Here is a 17023-nt window from a genome sequence, read left to right on the forward strand (position 1 = left end):
CTCCACCAGCAAGTGCAGTCAGCTTCCTGTTCTTCCACATGTTCATTAAGTGTTTTGAATGAGGGAAGGGCTTGGGAAATCATAAAAATGTTACTAGACCTGCAGGTCTCCTAACTTGAATAATCTACACCACCCAACCAATATAGAAGACCGTGAATATTTTGCCCCATGGAGCCGCCTTTTTGTTTATCATCACCTAAGAGTACATTCAAATATGCATGGTCACGATTTCGGCTGTAAAAAAAAATAAAAAATTAGACTAAACGTTTGCTCGCAGTATACTACAAATCAAGCCCACATAGGGTACACCAGATCCCTGCCTTGCCTCCTAGCTCCCTAATAGCATTGTCATCTGGGCAGGAGCAGGAATATTTCCCAGTTCATTTTTTAGAAACTGTTCATAAATATTTTACTAAAGCATGATGTGGTAGTGGTTAGTGCACTGTCATTTATAGATGCATGTAGTTTTACTGTTTAGTATATAGCGCATAAACAATGTTTGGTATTTAAGTTTCAGCAAAAATAATTAAAATTGGCTCACCAAGTAGCGTTTAGATTTGTTTGATCCTATAAAACTTCTATTTTTACCCGTCGGTGTAGTTTTGCAGCCGGGAAGAATTTCTGGATTCACTATGCTGTGCATTATTTCGCCATCTAGTGGTTGGGTCTGGAATTGGAATTTTAGTATTTCTTCTCTTTTACGTGGCCTGGTGGGCGTCTACATACCATTTGGTGTCCTGTGACATAGACGTGCTTCCTCCGGAAGCTCCCACCTTTCGTCGCCATCTTCAGATTTTATTCTTTTCTTATTTCCTTTATTTGTTCCTCCAGTCCCATCTTTCTGGCGGAGGCGGGTGGGTTCGCTACTGAATCCAGAAATTCTTCAAGCTGCAAAACTACACGGACAGGTAAGAAACAATTTGTTTTGCAGCGTGAATCTTTTCTTGATTCACTATGCTGCGCATAGACTTTGTAGGGGTTTGCCAGTTTTGTGGTGGCTGGGTGGAAGATGAGCGTTGGTTTGTGAATATATGTTGTAAGACTTATTGTCCTACTTGTGCTTCCTTATTCATGTCAATTTCCAGAGTAATGCTTTGAGAAGGTGTCCACTGAAGACCATGCTGCTGCTTGGCAAATGTCTTGAATGAATAGGTGGGTTTGCTAGGAAAGCCACTGTTGCTCCCTTCTTCCTTATCGAGTGAGCGGGAGGTGCTCCTTGTAAGGTTTGACCTGTTTGTGGCACAACTGTATGGCTTGTGTAATCCATCTTGAACTGCTATTTTTTTTTTTGTGACTGGTCGTCCAAGAAAACGGTTAGTAAATGATATTAAGAACTGTTATGTTTTCCTGCATTCTTTAGTTTTTTCTATGTAATACGTGACTGCCCTTCTGGCGTCCAGGGTGCGCAATGCCCTTTCTGCTTGCGTCTTGGGAAAAAACTCTATTTGTATTGTTTGGTGTACGTGGAACTTTGATACCACCGTTGGCATATAATGTGGATCAGTTCTCATGACTATTCTGTCATTATGTATTTGGAAGTAGGGCTCTTGTGGTGTTAGAGCCTGTAATTCACTTACTCTTGGGTAATGATGTAATTGCCACTAAAAAAGAGTGAGCATTTGTAATGTTGCCTTATGGATTGGTTTGAATGGTGCCTCCTCATTTGCACTAGTACCACGTCAAGGTCCCATGCAGGTAGTGGCACCCTCTTTGGAGGTGCGATCCTCTTTGCTCTTTCTAGGAATCTTTTGACCACATTAGATATCTTAAGAAACTTTCCAGTTTCTCCCCTTGTGTATGCTACAATTGCTGCCAAATGTACCCTTATAGATGTGTAAGCAAACGTCCCTTACCAGTCTATACATGGTGCATTCCCATCGGGCTGTGCGCAGTTGTCTGGATGCAAAGTGATTTGCATAGTCCCATTTTTTTTTTATATATCTTTAGATTTCCGATCGATTTATCTCCCATTGGTGAGATGCTGATCTGCAATACATCTTCCCTGGGAGTTGTATTGCTAGTAAGTCTATGTTCCTTGGAATTGCCCATCTCCATAGGCTAGGGTTGATAGTGTTAATGATGGTGTTCCTCCTGGTTTGTGGATGTAAAACATTGTAGTTGTATTGTCTGTTTGAATAAACACCCTCTTCCTGTAAAGCTTCTTCTGAAAGGCTTTTAAGGCTAGGAAGGAATATGCTACTTACCAGTATGCATCTGTTCTTGGCATGTAGGGCTGCTGACATTCATATCGGTGCATAGATCGCCGCCTAGAGTTGGGTCCGGATGATTGCACATTGTTGTCCTGGAAAAGTCTTTGAAGTATCACGAGATAGGTGCCCCCCCCCCCCCCCTCCTCAGTGCGCATGGGCATCCTCTCCATCTTCAGATTGTTTTTCCCCATTGTGACAGAGATGGAGTGTAATACAGTAAGTGATGACAATGCCGGAGAATGATTCTGAGTGCTACAGCTGCGACAGGCACCGGGGAGGAGGGCGGGCGATATAAATCAGCAGCTCTACATGCCAAGAACAGATGCATACTGGTAAGTAGCATATTCCGTTCGAGGCATGTGGGCTGCTGAATTCATATCTGTGCATAGAATAAATAGCAGTTACCTCCTTAGCGGTGGTTGCCCGTGCCAGCTGCAGCAGTCTGAAAAAGGGTTTTGAGAACAGCCGGTCCTACAGCAGCTTGCTGTTTGGAGTGTACATCTACGCAGTAGTGTTTGGTAAATGTATGTATGGTGGTCCATGTGGCTGCTCTACATATATCCTCTATGGGAATGTTACCTAGGAAAGCCATGGATGCCCCTAACTTGCGCGTGGAATGCGCTCTCGGGGGAACTGTTAATGTGCGTTTAGCTTTTTGATAACAGATCTGTATGCACTTAACAATCCATCTGGCTATACCTGATTTGGAAATGGGGTTGCCTTTGTGTTGTGGAGAGAAGGCAACAAACAGTTGTTTAGTCTTCCTAAAATCCTTTGTCCTGTCGATGTAATACAGGAGAGCTCTTTTAACATCTAAGGTGTGCAGTGCTCGGTCTGCCACAGAATCTGGATTTGGGAAGAAAACTGGCAGTTCTATGGTTTGATTAATGTGGAACTGCGACACCACCTTAGGCATGACCAGTTCATCCATATCGCATTGCCCTGAGACTGCGGGTGTGGGAACCTGGCGGCGAAGGTTTGGCATTTTGCGTTTTCCTTTGTGGCGAATAGGTCTATCTCTGGATGACCCCACTGCTGGAAATATGGTTGGAGCACAGAGGGGTGTATCTCCTACTCGTGCACCTGATGGCTGTGCCTGCTGAGCAGGTCCGCCATCTGGTTGTCCTTGCCTGGGAGATGTTCCGCCATGAGGAACATGTTTCTTTGAATAGCCCACTTCCACATGCTCTGGGCTAGATGAGACAATTGTGGAGAGTGTGTGCCTCCCTGCTTCTGGATGTAATACATGGCAGTCATGTTGTCCGTCCGGATCCGCACGACTTTGTTGCACAAGTGCAATTTGAATGCCTTCATTGCCATCAGCTCCAACAGGTTGATATGCATCTTTTGCTGCTGCGTCATATATAGTCCCTGCACGGTATAATGGAAGACATGCGCTCCCCAGCCCTGGAGAGATGCGTCCGTTGTCAGTACTATTTGTGGGACAGGCTCTTGGAACGGTCGTCCCCTGCAAAGGTTTTGTGTGTTCCACTAATACAGAGAGTTGTATGCACAACCAGTCACCAACACTAAATTTCTCAGATGTCCATGAGCCTTGTTACACTGTCGTGCCAAGCACTCTTGAAGCGGACGCGTGTAGCCTCGCGTGCAGGACTATGAAGATGCAGGAGGCTATCATACCTACCAGCTGCATGAATACCTGCGCTGGGAGTGAGTGTTGGGGCCCGAATTTCTGAATGTGCAATTGCATGCTGTTGACTCTGGCAGAGTTTGGCTGCGCTGTTGCTGTCAGAGTGTTTATTGTTGCACCCAGGTACTGTTGTACATGTGCGGGCTGAAGGTGTGATTTGGGGTAATTCAGTGAAAATCCTAGACTGTGTAGGAGGTGAATTGTGCGGGATATGTGGCTGGCACATTGCTGGGCTGACTTTGCTTGGATAAGCCAGTCGTCCAGGTAAGGATAGACATGGATGTGTTGTCTTCGAAGGTGCGCAGCCACTGTCGCTAAGCACTTGGTGAACACCGTGGGGGCAGTAGTGACCCCGAAAGGCAGGACCATGAACTGGTAATGTTGGTTGTTGACGGTGAACTTGAGATATTTCCTGTGACCTGGGTGAATGGAAATGTGGAAATATGCTTCCTTTAGGTCTAGGGTTGCTAGGTAGTCTCCCTGACTGAGCAATGGTAGAACTTGCTGTAAAGTTAGCATGTGAAAATGTTCTGACAAGATGTACTGGTTCAGGGGTCTGAGGTCTAGAATGGGCCGGAGAGACCCATCCTTCTTTGGGTTTAAGAAGTACAGTGAGTACACCCCTATACCCTACTGTTCTAAAGGCACGAGTTCATGGCCCCTTTTTGCAGTATGCAGAGTACTTCTCGCTGCAATAAGTGCATGTGCTCTGCGGACATAGGACGGTGCCTTGTGGGTATGTTGGGAGGAGTGAAGGTTAGTTCCAGACAATAGCCGTATTGGATAAGTTGTCTCACCCACCTGTCTGTGGTCTTCCCAGACTGGCAGGAACTGCTGGAGTCTTCCCCCGACCGGTGTTATGTGGTCTGGGGGCAGTGACAAGGCGTCACTGTTTATTGGTGGCGGAGGATCTGGCATTATTATTTCCATGTCCTCTGCCTTTGGTGCTGTTCCCACGATATCCACCCCTGTTATTCTTGTTATAGGTGGTTTGCTTGCTCCCCAGGTTGTATTGGGCTTGCTGCAATGCTTGACCTCTAGAGGCTCCCCTGTTACCGGAGCGACGAAAGGAACCGCCCCTGAACTGTTGTGACTGCAGAGCCCCCATGGATTTTGCCGTCTGTCTTTTTTTTATCTTTTCAAGTGTCGTGTCTACATCAGGACCAAAACGAAAGTCAGCGTTAACTGGCTGATTGAGCAAAGTTGTTTGGATCTCTGGTTTAAAACCAGAGATGCGGAGCCAGGCATGCCGTCTCAGCATTACACTAGTGTTGATGGCCCTAGCTGCAGTGTCGAGTGCACACTTGATGGATGCATTTGAAATCAACTTTCCTTCCAGTATCAGCATTTCTGCTCCCTCCTTATAAACATCAGGCAGGTGTTTTAGTAGCTGCTCTAACGTGTCGTAGTGAGCCCTATCATATCTGGCTAATAGGGCCTGTGTATTTGAGATCCTCCAAATATTAGCCGCTTGAGCCGCTACACATTTGCCAGAAGCTTCCAAGACTGGATTCTTTGTCCGGAGGAGGAGCATCAGCACTTGTTTGAGAGTTTGCTCTCTTGCGAGCATTAGCCACCACTAGGGAGTCCAATGGGAGCTGGCCTTTAATGTACGTAGGGTCCACAGGCGCAGGCCGGTATTTTCTTTCAATCCTTGGGTTTACAACCCTTGCGGTTTCCTTGAAAATGTCAGCAGCATGTTTAGCATAGGCAATGTCTTTACTGATCTTTCTGAGGTTGAGAAAGTATCAAACAGAAAGTCTTCCTCCACTGTGTCAGCGTGCATTTCCACGTCATGTTTATTGGCTGCCCTTTCAATCAATGCATTAAACGCCGCCATGTCTTCAGTAGACGAGGTCTTGACAGTATAGGACCGAGTATCAGGCGTGGTGTGTGGCACATCAGGGTCAATCCAGGGTTGAGGTTCCTCCTGATCTGTGTCAGCAGGATAAGTAAATTCATCCTCATTGTATCCCTCCCCCACATCCTCATTGGTGCGTGTGGGAGAATTGGCATAGTGTTGTGCATATGACTCCACGGGTTCAAAGAGAACAGGTGAGGTGGCAGAATCCTTTTTCCTTTTGTGAGGGATTTTGTATGACTCCAAAGGATGTTCTGGAGCGATTTTCCGTTTGTGAATGGTGAGTCTGCCAGAATCCGAGTCGATGAACAGCTTCGACTGATTGTCCTATGAGGGTGCCTGGAACACCACCTCCTCCTGAATGGACTGAAACCTGGAAAGTACCAACACCTTCTTGGACGTCTCGGTGCTCTTCTGTGGCTCGAACGCTTTGGGTCGAGCGGTCGGGGCAGTCCGTATTTAATTGGTGGAGGAAGCACTGTAGACGAACAGACCTTTTTTGAGGGTGGCTTTGTCTTCGATCCGACTGACTTCGTCGGATCACCAGCTTGCTTGCGGCCTTGCGTCGACTCTAGCTCCTGGTGCGCAGCAGGCACAGTCTTTTGCTTCGACACGATATGCTCTTTCGGGTCGGGTTTGTTCTTCGACTCGAAGGCCTTGCTTAACATTGGCTGGGAGGCTGTAAGCTTCGGATCGACAGTCTTTTTAGCCTCGAGTCCCTTGCCAGTGTCGCCATGTTTAGATGCCGACAAAGTCAAAGCGACGTGCTTGACCGTAGAGACAGGCTTCGGCGCCCTGCTCTTCGGGCTGACGCGCCCCTTTGTGACCCCGAAGGGTCGATGACACTTTTAGACTTAATCGGAGCCAACGAATCCGAGGCCATCGATCCGAGGACTGACTTCAGCAGTTTCGGTTTTGCATCTGTCGGTTTCGGTTTCCATTTTGGTGGATCGACCGATGGCTCCTTAGAAGTATTCTTAGCCGGGCCTTGACACGGGGCTATAGAATGTGGGTTAAGATCTTGGCTAAGGCCTTCCGGCGATGCCTCGACCTGAGCCGTAGAGAGTACAGCGTCAGTATTGGGCCCCGCGATTGCGGGTAGGCCCTGGTCATCGCTTGAGTCGTCATAGACTGCTCCGATGGCCTATGCATCGTCTCCTACCTCGACGAAGTCTTCTTCATGGACGTAGTCTTCTTCGTCCACACATCGAAGTAGAGTCTTGCTCAGGGTCCGACTGCTGGTCAGGACCCTGTTCATCGACTCCTTCATCGGCCTCGAAGATGTTATCCGGGTCAGGCGCCGTTTTCTGCGCCGACTGTCGTGCGGCGCGTCGAAGTGTCTTCTTTGACCGGAACTTGGAACAGGCCATACAGCTGGCCTCGTCGTGGTCCGGAGATAAACATTTATTGAGGGTATTTGGAGTTGCAGACAGAGCATCTCTTGAACGGGCTCAGTTCAATCGTCAGTCGTTGTTGGGGCCTTTGGTGTCGAAAAGGCAAACTGCCTTCGACGTCCTGTCCGAAGAACTGGATCAAGTACAGGCACCGAAAGAGAGAATACAGACGCCCCGAAGGCCTTTTGAAAAGTGTTTTATATTGATTCCGAACTTGAGTCAAGAAAGTACATCCGAACCCAATGGCGGAAAAAAACAATCTGAAGATGGAGAGGATGCCCATGCGCACTGTAGTACAGGGGAGGAGCCACCTATCTCGTGATACTTCGAAGACTCTTCCAGGACAACAATGTGCAATCATTCGGACCCAACACTAGGCGGCGATCTATGCACAGATATGAATTCAGCAGCCCACATGCCTCGAACACGGTCTTTAACTCCAGGAAGTTGACGTGTTTTATCTTATCCCGTTGTGTCCATATTCCCCTTATTGGAGGTTGTTCATGTGCGCTCCCCACCATACGTGGGAAACATCTGTTGTAATGGTCACTGTTAGGAGTTGGTTGTGTCTCCCCCCTATGTTTTGTTCTTCTTGTTCCACCATGCCATCTCTTGATGAACCGTTTGTGTGACAACCACTAGATCCTCCCAACTCCCTTTTGACAGACTAATGTTGCGGAATCCATTCCTGGAATGGTCTCATGTGTAGACAAATGTTTGGGACTAGATGGATGCATTAAGCCATCAACCCCAGCAGTTTGCCCACTGTCCTCCCGGTCAGAGCTTGCCCCATTGGGGTATAGATGTGTCTCCTTCAGTATTGCTTTTGTTCTTTGTGCTTGGAAACACCTTCCCTAGTGTTGTGTTGATCTCTGCCCCATGGAGTATCTTTGCTTGTTATATTGATGATTTTTCCTAATGTATTGATAAACCGAGCTGGACCAATGTCCGTAGGACTCTGTATGTGTTTGCCAAGATTGTATGCGTTTGCTCTTACTAACCAGTCTAGGTATGGATAAACGTGGATCCCCTGCCTTCTTAGGTCGGCCGCTACTGCTGCTAGGCATTGGTGCTGACTTCAGTTCGAATGCTAGCACCGCAAATCGGTAGTGCGTCTTGATCACAAATCTGAGTAGGCTCTTGTGCCTGCTGTTCATGGGGATGTGCAAGTATGCATCCTTTAGGTCTATAGTTGCCATGTAGTCCCCTACCCATATTTTGAGGTATTACATCTTGTAAGGAAGTCATTTTGAATTGGAGTCTTTATGAACTTGTCTAAGAACCTTAAGTCTAGTATAGGTCTTAATGTTTCATCCATCTTTTATATGACAAGTACGTAGAATACACGCCCTTGTTCCTTTTCTTGTAAGGTACCGTCTATTGCCCTTTAGTTTAGAAGCTCTTGTGCTTCTTCGAGCAAATGAGACAGCTCTCTTGCTAAATGAACCTTGTTCTTTGGTCTTTTGCATGGAGATTGCTTTGCCAGTTCTATGCAGGATCCGTATCATGTTGAATATCCATCTGTCGAATGTAATCTTTTTCCACTCCTGGAAGAAGTTTCCTATTCTGCCTCCACTGGTGTTACTGATGTTGGAGGGATTGTTTGTTCTTTGGGACATGTTATTTGTACTAGGTTTACTTGTTGTTGTGCCATCTGAGGTCTTGTGTGCGCAAAACTTGCAGTGCAGTCACTTAGAGGGGAGTTGCTGTCCCCCTCTTTGCTGTTGGCCTCTTCCTTGAGTGCTCCCTCAAAAGGATTGCCTTCAGTGCGGATATCGCCAACCATGTTGACCCCGTTGCTCTCCTTGGTAACCTTGTTTAAAGGTTTGGTGTGAGGATACTGGCTGGTTGTTACCTCTGCCTGCTGATTTCCGTGATTGTGTCTCTCTACGCATACCTCTGAACTGAGCATACAGTGTAACACCACCAGTTAAAGGTCCGGTTATTATGGGAGATAACAAATGCAGATAAGGCAGTACCAAGGAGGGACTAAATCCCATTCACAAATGTAAAGCAACCATACAGTAACAGGAGCCACCAAAACAAATGGGTGAGGAAATGGGGGAAAGAGTATATGCCATACTTAAATGCAGTATGCCGCACACAGCGCATGCGATGCCCAGGCTCGACCTACTAAGCCTATTGACAAATCAAAAGCTCCCATTTCCAAAGGACACCAACAGGAGTCAATTAAGACAGGTGTATAATGGGCAGTGCTAATTTTACTCCATACTTGAATACAGCACGTCAACCTAAAAAAAGGGGGTTCACAATGTCAATTGATATTTTTGAGAGGTCAGGCTGCAGGTTAAATTTTTGGTAGTTAGTATTTATTGGTAGGTATGAAGTCAGGTCTCCCTTTGTCACACTCCCGGGTGGCACAATAAGTGTTGCATGCCATGGATGTATTTCTGCACTACATACTACTGTCCTCCAGAAAAATTAGACCTGCCAATCAGAGACTACCCAAGTTTTACATGTTAGTGGTGATGCAGGGGTGGGGGACCTTAACCCCTTCCACGCTGATGACGAGCTGGGCTCGTCATGGCGTAGCCTCCTCGCACGCTGAGGACGAGCCCAGCTCGTCACGTAACATGCGTTTTCAAAAATCTCAGCGCAGGAGCGGAATTCCGCTAGCGCGCATGAGGTTAGGATGCACTCTTATTCCCAGCTCATGCACATTTGCATTCTACCTGATGAGACTGTATGGGGGAGGGGTGCAGAATCAGTTAGGCTGCTGACTGCAGGAAACAGCTCTCCTTAATTTGTGCAGCAATTCTTGTAATTTGATGCACCTCCAGCAACCAAACCATCTTGGATATGAACTTTTATTACTAAAAGCTGTAACTACACAGGTCTGGTAAAAACAAATTAAGAAAACCAAACTGTCCGCTTTACCAATGATTTTTCGCAGCGGATATTGGCTTTGGCAACGTGACAACCTACTAAAAAGTGCTGGTTTTAGCAACACCAACTAAAGTATGTTATACTATCATGATAGTAGCACCGTGAGTGACGCAATGTGACAGGTCATGTGAAATAATGCTTTCAAAATTGCCACCACAGTGCGCTATTTTGAGCCGCACAACACCGCTGCATCTTTAAATTCTAGAGATAAAGTCAATTACACCTGCTGAAACAGGGAAAGAAAAGGAGGCACCCAGGAAAGAAAGCAGCCAAAAGAGTAAACTGGCATTTCTCTAGAAGACATTTTTCAAGGCTGAATTTGAAGCAGCTCAGACTTACAACTCTAGCAACAAAAAGGGTCCGGAAAGCATCTCCCAGTGCATTCGGGTCATTGTGAGGATCCCCTGAGATAGAGAAATAGTACATGTTAATACTTTGAAAGGCAGGAAAGAACACTACAAAACCCTTGATCTATTGAGAATTTCAGACTCACCCACCCAATCATTTGTGGGCAGCACAGTGCACTTACATATTTTAAGTTCATTCTCCACATCTTGCTGCCTTCGTTCAATTTTCTCTCGTCTCTATAAAGAACAGAAATAAGAGTAAATAGTAATTGCAATGCTCATTCAACTTTCTCACAATTCATCATCCACTCAAAAAAAAATTATGGTTTGCACAGGAGCTCCTAGTGAGCTGTACCGTGTAGAATAATTTGTAGTTTTCTGCATGCTTAATGCTTTAAAAAAAAGTCTTCAGTGCACATGAATCTAGTAAACAAACTCCCCTAGCAGAAACGCATAGTAACTTAGGCTACATGAAAAGTCGGCCCTGTCTGCTGAAACTGTACAAGATAATCAAGACCCCATTTTTGGCAGATGCAAAAACATGCTAAACAAAACATTAAATCGGTTACCGGCTGCCTGTGCCCAATATATACCCGGATATTCACGTCTCCACACTGAACAGGCAGTGTACTAAATAAAAGCTGGTGTTAAATGTCTGGTCAGAACTGGCACTAGTGCTTAAAAGGTAAATACTGTGTCAGACAAGAAAGGTATGTTGAAAAGGTTCAAGATCAGTAGGGCATGTGTTATCAGACGTCCCTGAACCAGTGAACGGCAAAAGGAGCTGCGATAAACAATCAACCACTGGAGCAAGATAAATAACACAAGAGAAAGGAAACCAGAAAAATGTTCAAAAAGAACGCGAAGCCACAGATACTCGGCATTAAAAAGTAATAAGCTAACCTGTGCTTCTGGTCCTCCATTTATCATTACAGAGGGAGTAACCAGAACATATATTACACACGGTTTCAAAAATGCAACAGGGGGGATGTCTTGGCGCCCGAGGCGAATGGAGGCACACGGGTGAAGCTCAGCGGCTCACCTGGAAGACCCGGACTCAGGGCATGCTTTGGGACCTTCGACGAACTCGGCTGTTACAGATAAGCACCTTAATTTCCTACAATGAGCGCCTTTGCAGCTCTGTTCACACCGTGGCCGCCGTTTTGATTTTATCGCGCGTTTCCTCACGACGATGCTGAATCTTTCACAAATGTCACCTACCACGCTTTTGGATTGCAAGAATCATTATTTAGCTGCTCCCAATTAAGGATTTTAAAGAACTTCGAGGAGCTGTGTACTTTGATCCTAGTTTCAGCTCTCTCATTGCAACCTACGTAACGGCCATTTTGCGCTCTCATCCTTTCCTCACAGCAAGTCCTCAGGTTGCAGTTTACTTTTACCACATAATTGCTTTGAAAAGAGCACTTAACTTGCTCAACGGTTGTGATCTTCACTATAAAAGTCTTTCCAGCTAATATCAAAGGCATAGACATGTCAGGGTATTGACTTCTCCTCATGAACTTACCTCTCTTATTGTGTGGTCTTTAATCCATCATACCCGACTCTGCGCTCACATTATTACGAATTGTGTTTAACCCCTTCCATGCGGCCGCGATTCCCCTGGTGTGCGGTAAACAACACGAACAGGGGCGGGCCGTGACGAACCCCAGCCGTCATCAGCACACGAGCACCGTAGTGCATGACGGCTGGGGTTCGTCATCAGCATGGAAGGGGTTAAAGTGCTTTGTGGGCAATACGGTGCGCCACCTTCACTTTTTATGCCAAAGCACATTTTTATAAAGAATTCCAGGATTTTTTCTGCGTTCTCCAAGCTTGAAAATTCTCCGGCATCCTCTCCTCAAGGCTCAGAGGTAGCAATGGAGCCCTCTCCTATGGCCTCAGGGAAATCTAACACTAAACGACTAAAAAAAGACCCCCCCCCATCACCGCCTAAATTAATCTCGCCAGTGTCCATGGAACTGGGATTGGAAGAAATTAGGGCCCTTTTTCGTTTTGCTGACCCCGGATGTGTTGTCCATTCCATGTGGCTCCACCCCCTCCCTATTTGGTTTCTCCTTATGTAGGTATGCCATTCTCCTACATTCCTATTCTATTTTTGTTCTTTCCTATCTACTTCTCCTTTCTTCTCAGGCGTCAATGATATTCTTTTTCTTTGTGATACTTTTCATTGCTCTTTTTTCGTATTATCGCTTTAATTCGGTTATACATCTTAAAATTTTCCAGCTTCTATTCTTCATTTTTAACACATCTCAGTTCTTTTTTCATTCTCTTCTTCTAACTCGTCGTTTTGACTTTCTCTCTCTCTACTTTACTAATCCTACCTATCAAATTCTTCTTTACTATTTAGGTGTGATTGATAATTCCTTCCTATTTGTCTCTTCTAGATTATTTATATTGTTTTTTCCTACTTTACCATACTTTTCTTATTCTTTTTTGTAATACACATTTTTTGGCAGCTTTTGATATCTCTTACTTCTCAGAATTTGCCATGTCGTTAAAGTTACTTTCATGGACTGTTAGAGGTCTCAATTCTCCTATTAAAAGGGAGAGTACTCGCTCATTTGGCTAAGTTAAATGCTGAATAGTATTCCTGCAAGAGACCCATCTCACAGATGAGTCATTAAAATTTAAAAAAGGGTTGGGTGGGAGAATTATTTTATTCCAGTGGAGATGGTAAACGTAATGGAGTTATGATGTTGTGTCGTAGATCCCTTAACTTTAAGCTCATCTCACAAGACTGATACAGATGGCTTAATGTAAAATTTATGCTTAAGGAAGCTCCAGTCTATTTTCATTGTTTATGCCCCAAAGGGTGGGACGCCTCCTTTTGGCACTCAGTGGCCAAACAGCTAACTTCACATGGAAGACAATTTTATTTTGGCGGGAGATTGTAAACAGGTTTTTGATCATTCTATAGATCGGAATTTTAAAGTATCTTTTATCCCTAACAAACAGCATAAATCCTTTATTCATACGATTACACAACATAAACTTTTGGATGCCTGGAGATTATGTTACCCTACTATAAGGGAAAATACATTTTATTCCCCAGCGCATCATTCCCAGTTACAACTTTTTTGTATCACATAATATATCACAAGCACTTACACATGCGGAGATAGGCCCTATTTTATTATCTGATCACACCCTGTTCTGATTGATGTTGACATTTTACCCAAACCTAATATTCCCAGAAGATGGCATTTTAACAATACTTTGCTGTTGGACCCAGAGTTTTCCTCTTCATTCAAACCCTTTTTTAATGAATACTTTTTCCTTAATCACACTGATTCCCTACCCTTTTCAACTATTTGGGATGCTATTAAAGCCTCAGCTAGGGATTTTATTATTTCTTATGTGTCAAAGAAGCGTACTATTGCTCGCAATCGTAACCGTTCTTTGTTCCAAGACATTACGAAACTGGAGCATTCTTTTTACACCTCTAATTCCAAAAATGTTCTTACTACCCTTGTGAAAGCAAAGTTACAGTTTAACAAGGAATCAACAGATAATGCTTCTCTATATTTATTAAAATCTAGCGCAAAATTTTATGGTGGAAGAAATAAGGCAGGAAAACTCAGCGAATTATTTAAAAACGAAACAGAAGGTGAGTATTGATGCTATTTTTCATGATGCTTCGGTCTTAAAAAAGTTTAAGGACTCAGATTTTAGATGAATTTGCTCTATTTTATAAACTGCTATATTCATCCGAAACGAACTCCACAGACCATTCACTTTCACAGTTCAACAACCCCAACAGTCTTCTGCTGACTTATTACTGGAAAATTCGATTTTGCAACAAGAACTCTTAGCTAAACTGCAACATTTGAAAAAAAGACAGGGCTCCTGGACCAGATGGGTTTACTGTTGAGTTTTCATTTCTCCAATTAATGCCCAAATTACACTTTTTAATTGAGTCTTTTCAATCATTAGGGAAGTCTGGTGGTACCTTTTTAGATGCCCTAAGAAAGGGAAAGATCCGAAATAAGAATTCCGGACCCATTTTACTTGTTAACATTGATTAGAATATGTTTTCCAAGTCCTTGGCCCTTTGTTTGGACTCCTATCTCCAAGACATTAGGCAAGGAACAGTCTGGATTTGTGAAAGGTCGTATTATACAAGACAACACCAGACTTTTCTTCAATATTTTATCCAAGAGTATGTATTTGAAACACTCCCTTGCAGCAATAGCACTTGATGTTAAAAAAAGCATTTGACAGAGTAGAATGGCGATAATTATTTTACACTCAAATCGTTTGGATTTGGTCCTCATTTCATTTCTTTAATTTCCCTACTATATTCGAATCCTCGTGCTGCTGTGTGTGCCAATTTCCTCTTTCTTCGACCTTGGAAGAAGGGCGAGTCAGGGATGCCCCACCCCCTTTTGAATTTGGCCCTTGAACCTTTCCTTTCAAGAATTCGTCAAAATCTGCACATACATGGTTTTCAGACCACTACAACTAATGTCAACCTTGCAGCATATGCGGTTGATATTTTGCTTTTTATCTAAAATCCTACTGAGTGGATCCCAGCCTTTTTGGACAAAGTCCATTCATTTTCATTGATATCAGGCTATACATTGAATAGTGATAAATGCGAAATATTGCCTTTGACTAAGTATACCTTTAAAGCTGACCATCTCAAATAACTTTACATGGATATCAACCTATCAAATATTTAGGCTTCAATTTTTACGCCGACAATAAAGGAGACAGTTACGTTACGCATTGCCTCCAAAAACTCAGACCTCACTAATAAATGGCACCCTCTATATCTTTCCTGGTGGGGTCGCCTAGATACTATTAAGATGATGCTTTCCCCCATAGTATTACATACCATATCTAAAATCCCTGTCTCCATATCTACTAAATTATTTAAGCCCATTAATTCAGTGTTATCCTCCTATCTCAAAGTTATTACGGCCTAAAGCTGAAGGTGGAGTTCATTTTCCGAGCTTTATTGCCTATCACAAAGCTTTTAGTTTGCGACAGGCTTCATACTGGCTGCTTGACTCTGCGGGGGATTCCCCACTTTGGACGTCAGTAGTGCTCTCGTTCCTTTCTCCTTTTTCATTTCAAGAATACCTCTCACAAACCCCAAACACTCTACCTCAAAATTACTGAAGGCTATATTTCCCCTACTTTCTGACTTCACCCATATGGCATAATAAAATGTTCCCAATATGTAATAGACCTTTTTACTGGAAATCCTGGAGACAACGAGGTATATTCTGGATCCATCAGTTGTTCTCAAATGAAGAATTTATTAAATTTTCCTCCCTCAAACAGTTATATGCCTTACCGAACTCCTTCCTTTCTAAATTTCAGTGTCTTCGTAAAGCTGTTCTTGATGTTCATACATCGTTTTCCAACAACTCATACACAAATACCTCGCCGACCTACTACACACTCCGCCCAAGGTTTCTAAATTATACTATTTTTTGCAAATCACCAGCACTTTGAGACAGAAAACAAATACTGAATTAGTGTGGGAAAAAGATTTCAACGCGGAATGGTCTCTTATTCTGTGGAATAATTTATGGTCTAAAATACGTAAATCTTCCAGATTAGCTAGCTTAGCGAAAACACTGTTTTATGTGTATAATAGACTTCCGTTATCTCCACAACTTTAACATAAAAGATTCCTCAATACTCTGGATATCTGCTTGACATGTTCCTCTCCAAATGCAGATCTATTCCTATCTATTGCTCTCATGCACGTTAGTATATAAATTAGGGAAACAGGTCTGGCTTCAAATTAACGTAATTTTTTCTACACAATTCCTGTTCGCTCTGACACATTTTCTTAGGCAGCTTTTCTTCAGTTTGGGATAACCATGCAACTAATTTTAAAATAATAGATCTAATAATGGCTGTTGACTTTCAACAAATAACAAGAAATTGGAAAAACTAAGAAAATTTCATAAAAGGCCTGGTGGTATGATGTGTGTCACAATCACAGACTGGACACCATTCTCTAATCTACCTTCATCTACCGCCCTCAAAAGACTTCAGCTATGGCTACCAGTTACGACCTTTTTTGACACTTGTGCCAAAAAACACTTCACCGAAACCCTCTCAACAAGAAGTACTTAAACCTCCATAGTTCCTTTAACTTCCTTATTTCTTTTGAAACTTATCTATTATATTTTTCCTGTTTTTCTAATGTGGACATTATTATTCCTTGTTTTTATTCAAATATGTATGCTGGAATCCATTTGTAGTGTAATATTGTTGCTCACTGTTCGTTGCTTAATCGCATTTATTGTACAATGACACACCTATATTCTTAAATAAAATTCTTTTTGAACCTAAAAAGAATTGCAACATGAACCCTTTGTGAATGCTTTTCTTTGACTTTACTCTTACCTTTCTCTCCATTCGCTCCTCCCTGGTCTCTGCTCGGGTCGGTGGGGGGGCATCGCGAGGATCCTGTAAATGAATAGGCACATTAAGAAATTTTATAAGGGTGACATTTGGACCGAATTTGAAATTAGCACCACAGAGTAAAAACCATATTCAAAACAGCATGTACTAAGTATTTTTGAAGGATAAAACTAACAATGTGTTTCAGAAGTCTCAGAAGAAGTTAGACCAAACATGTTTGTATGAATCAGCATTTTCATATTATG

General features: G+C 43.6%; 1 protein-coding gene across 1 annotated transcript in view; it reads right to left on the minus strand.

Annotated features, from left to right (window-relative positions):
• Positions 1–17023, minus strand: part of SNRNP70 (small nuclear ribonucleoprotein U1 subunit 70) — a 47696-nt gene that overhangs the window by 20004 nt on the left and 10669 nt on the right. Inside the window, exons 3-5 of the mRNA XM_086930191.1 lie at positions 16761–16823; positions 10553–10607; positions 10363–10427 (exon numbers count right to left, since the gene is read on the minus strand). Of these exons, the coding sequence (XP_086786317.1) occupies positions 10363–10427; positions 10553–10607; positions 16761–16823 (183 nt within the window). The remainder of the gene's footprint in view (positions 1–10362; positions 10428–10552; positions 10608–16760; positions 16824–17023) is intronic.

This window comes from Lissotriton vulgaris, chromosome 7, assembly GCF_964263255.1.
Source record: "Lissotriton vulgaris chromosome 7, aLisVul1.2, whole genome shotgun sequence".
Lineage (NCBI taxonomy): Eukaryota > Metazoa > Chordata > Amphibia > Caudata > Salamandridae > Lissotriton > Lissotriton vulgaris.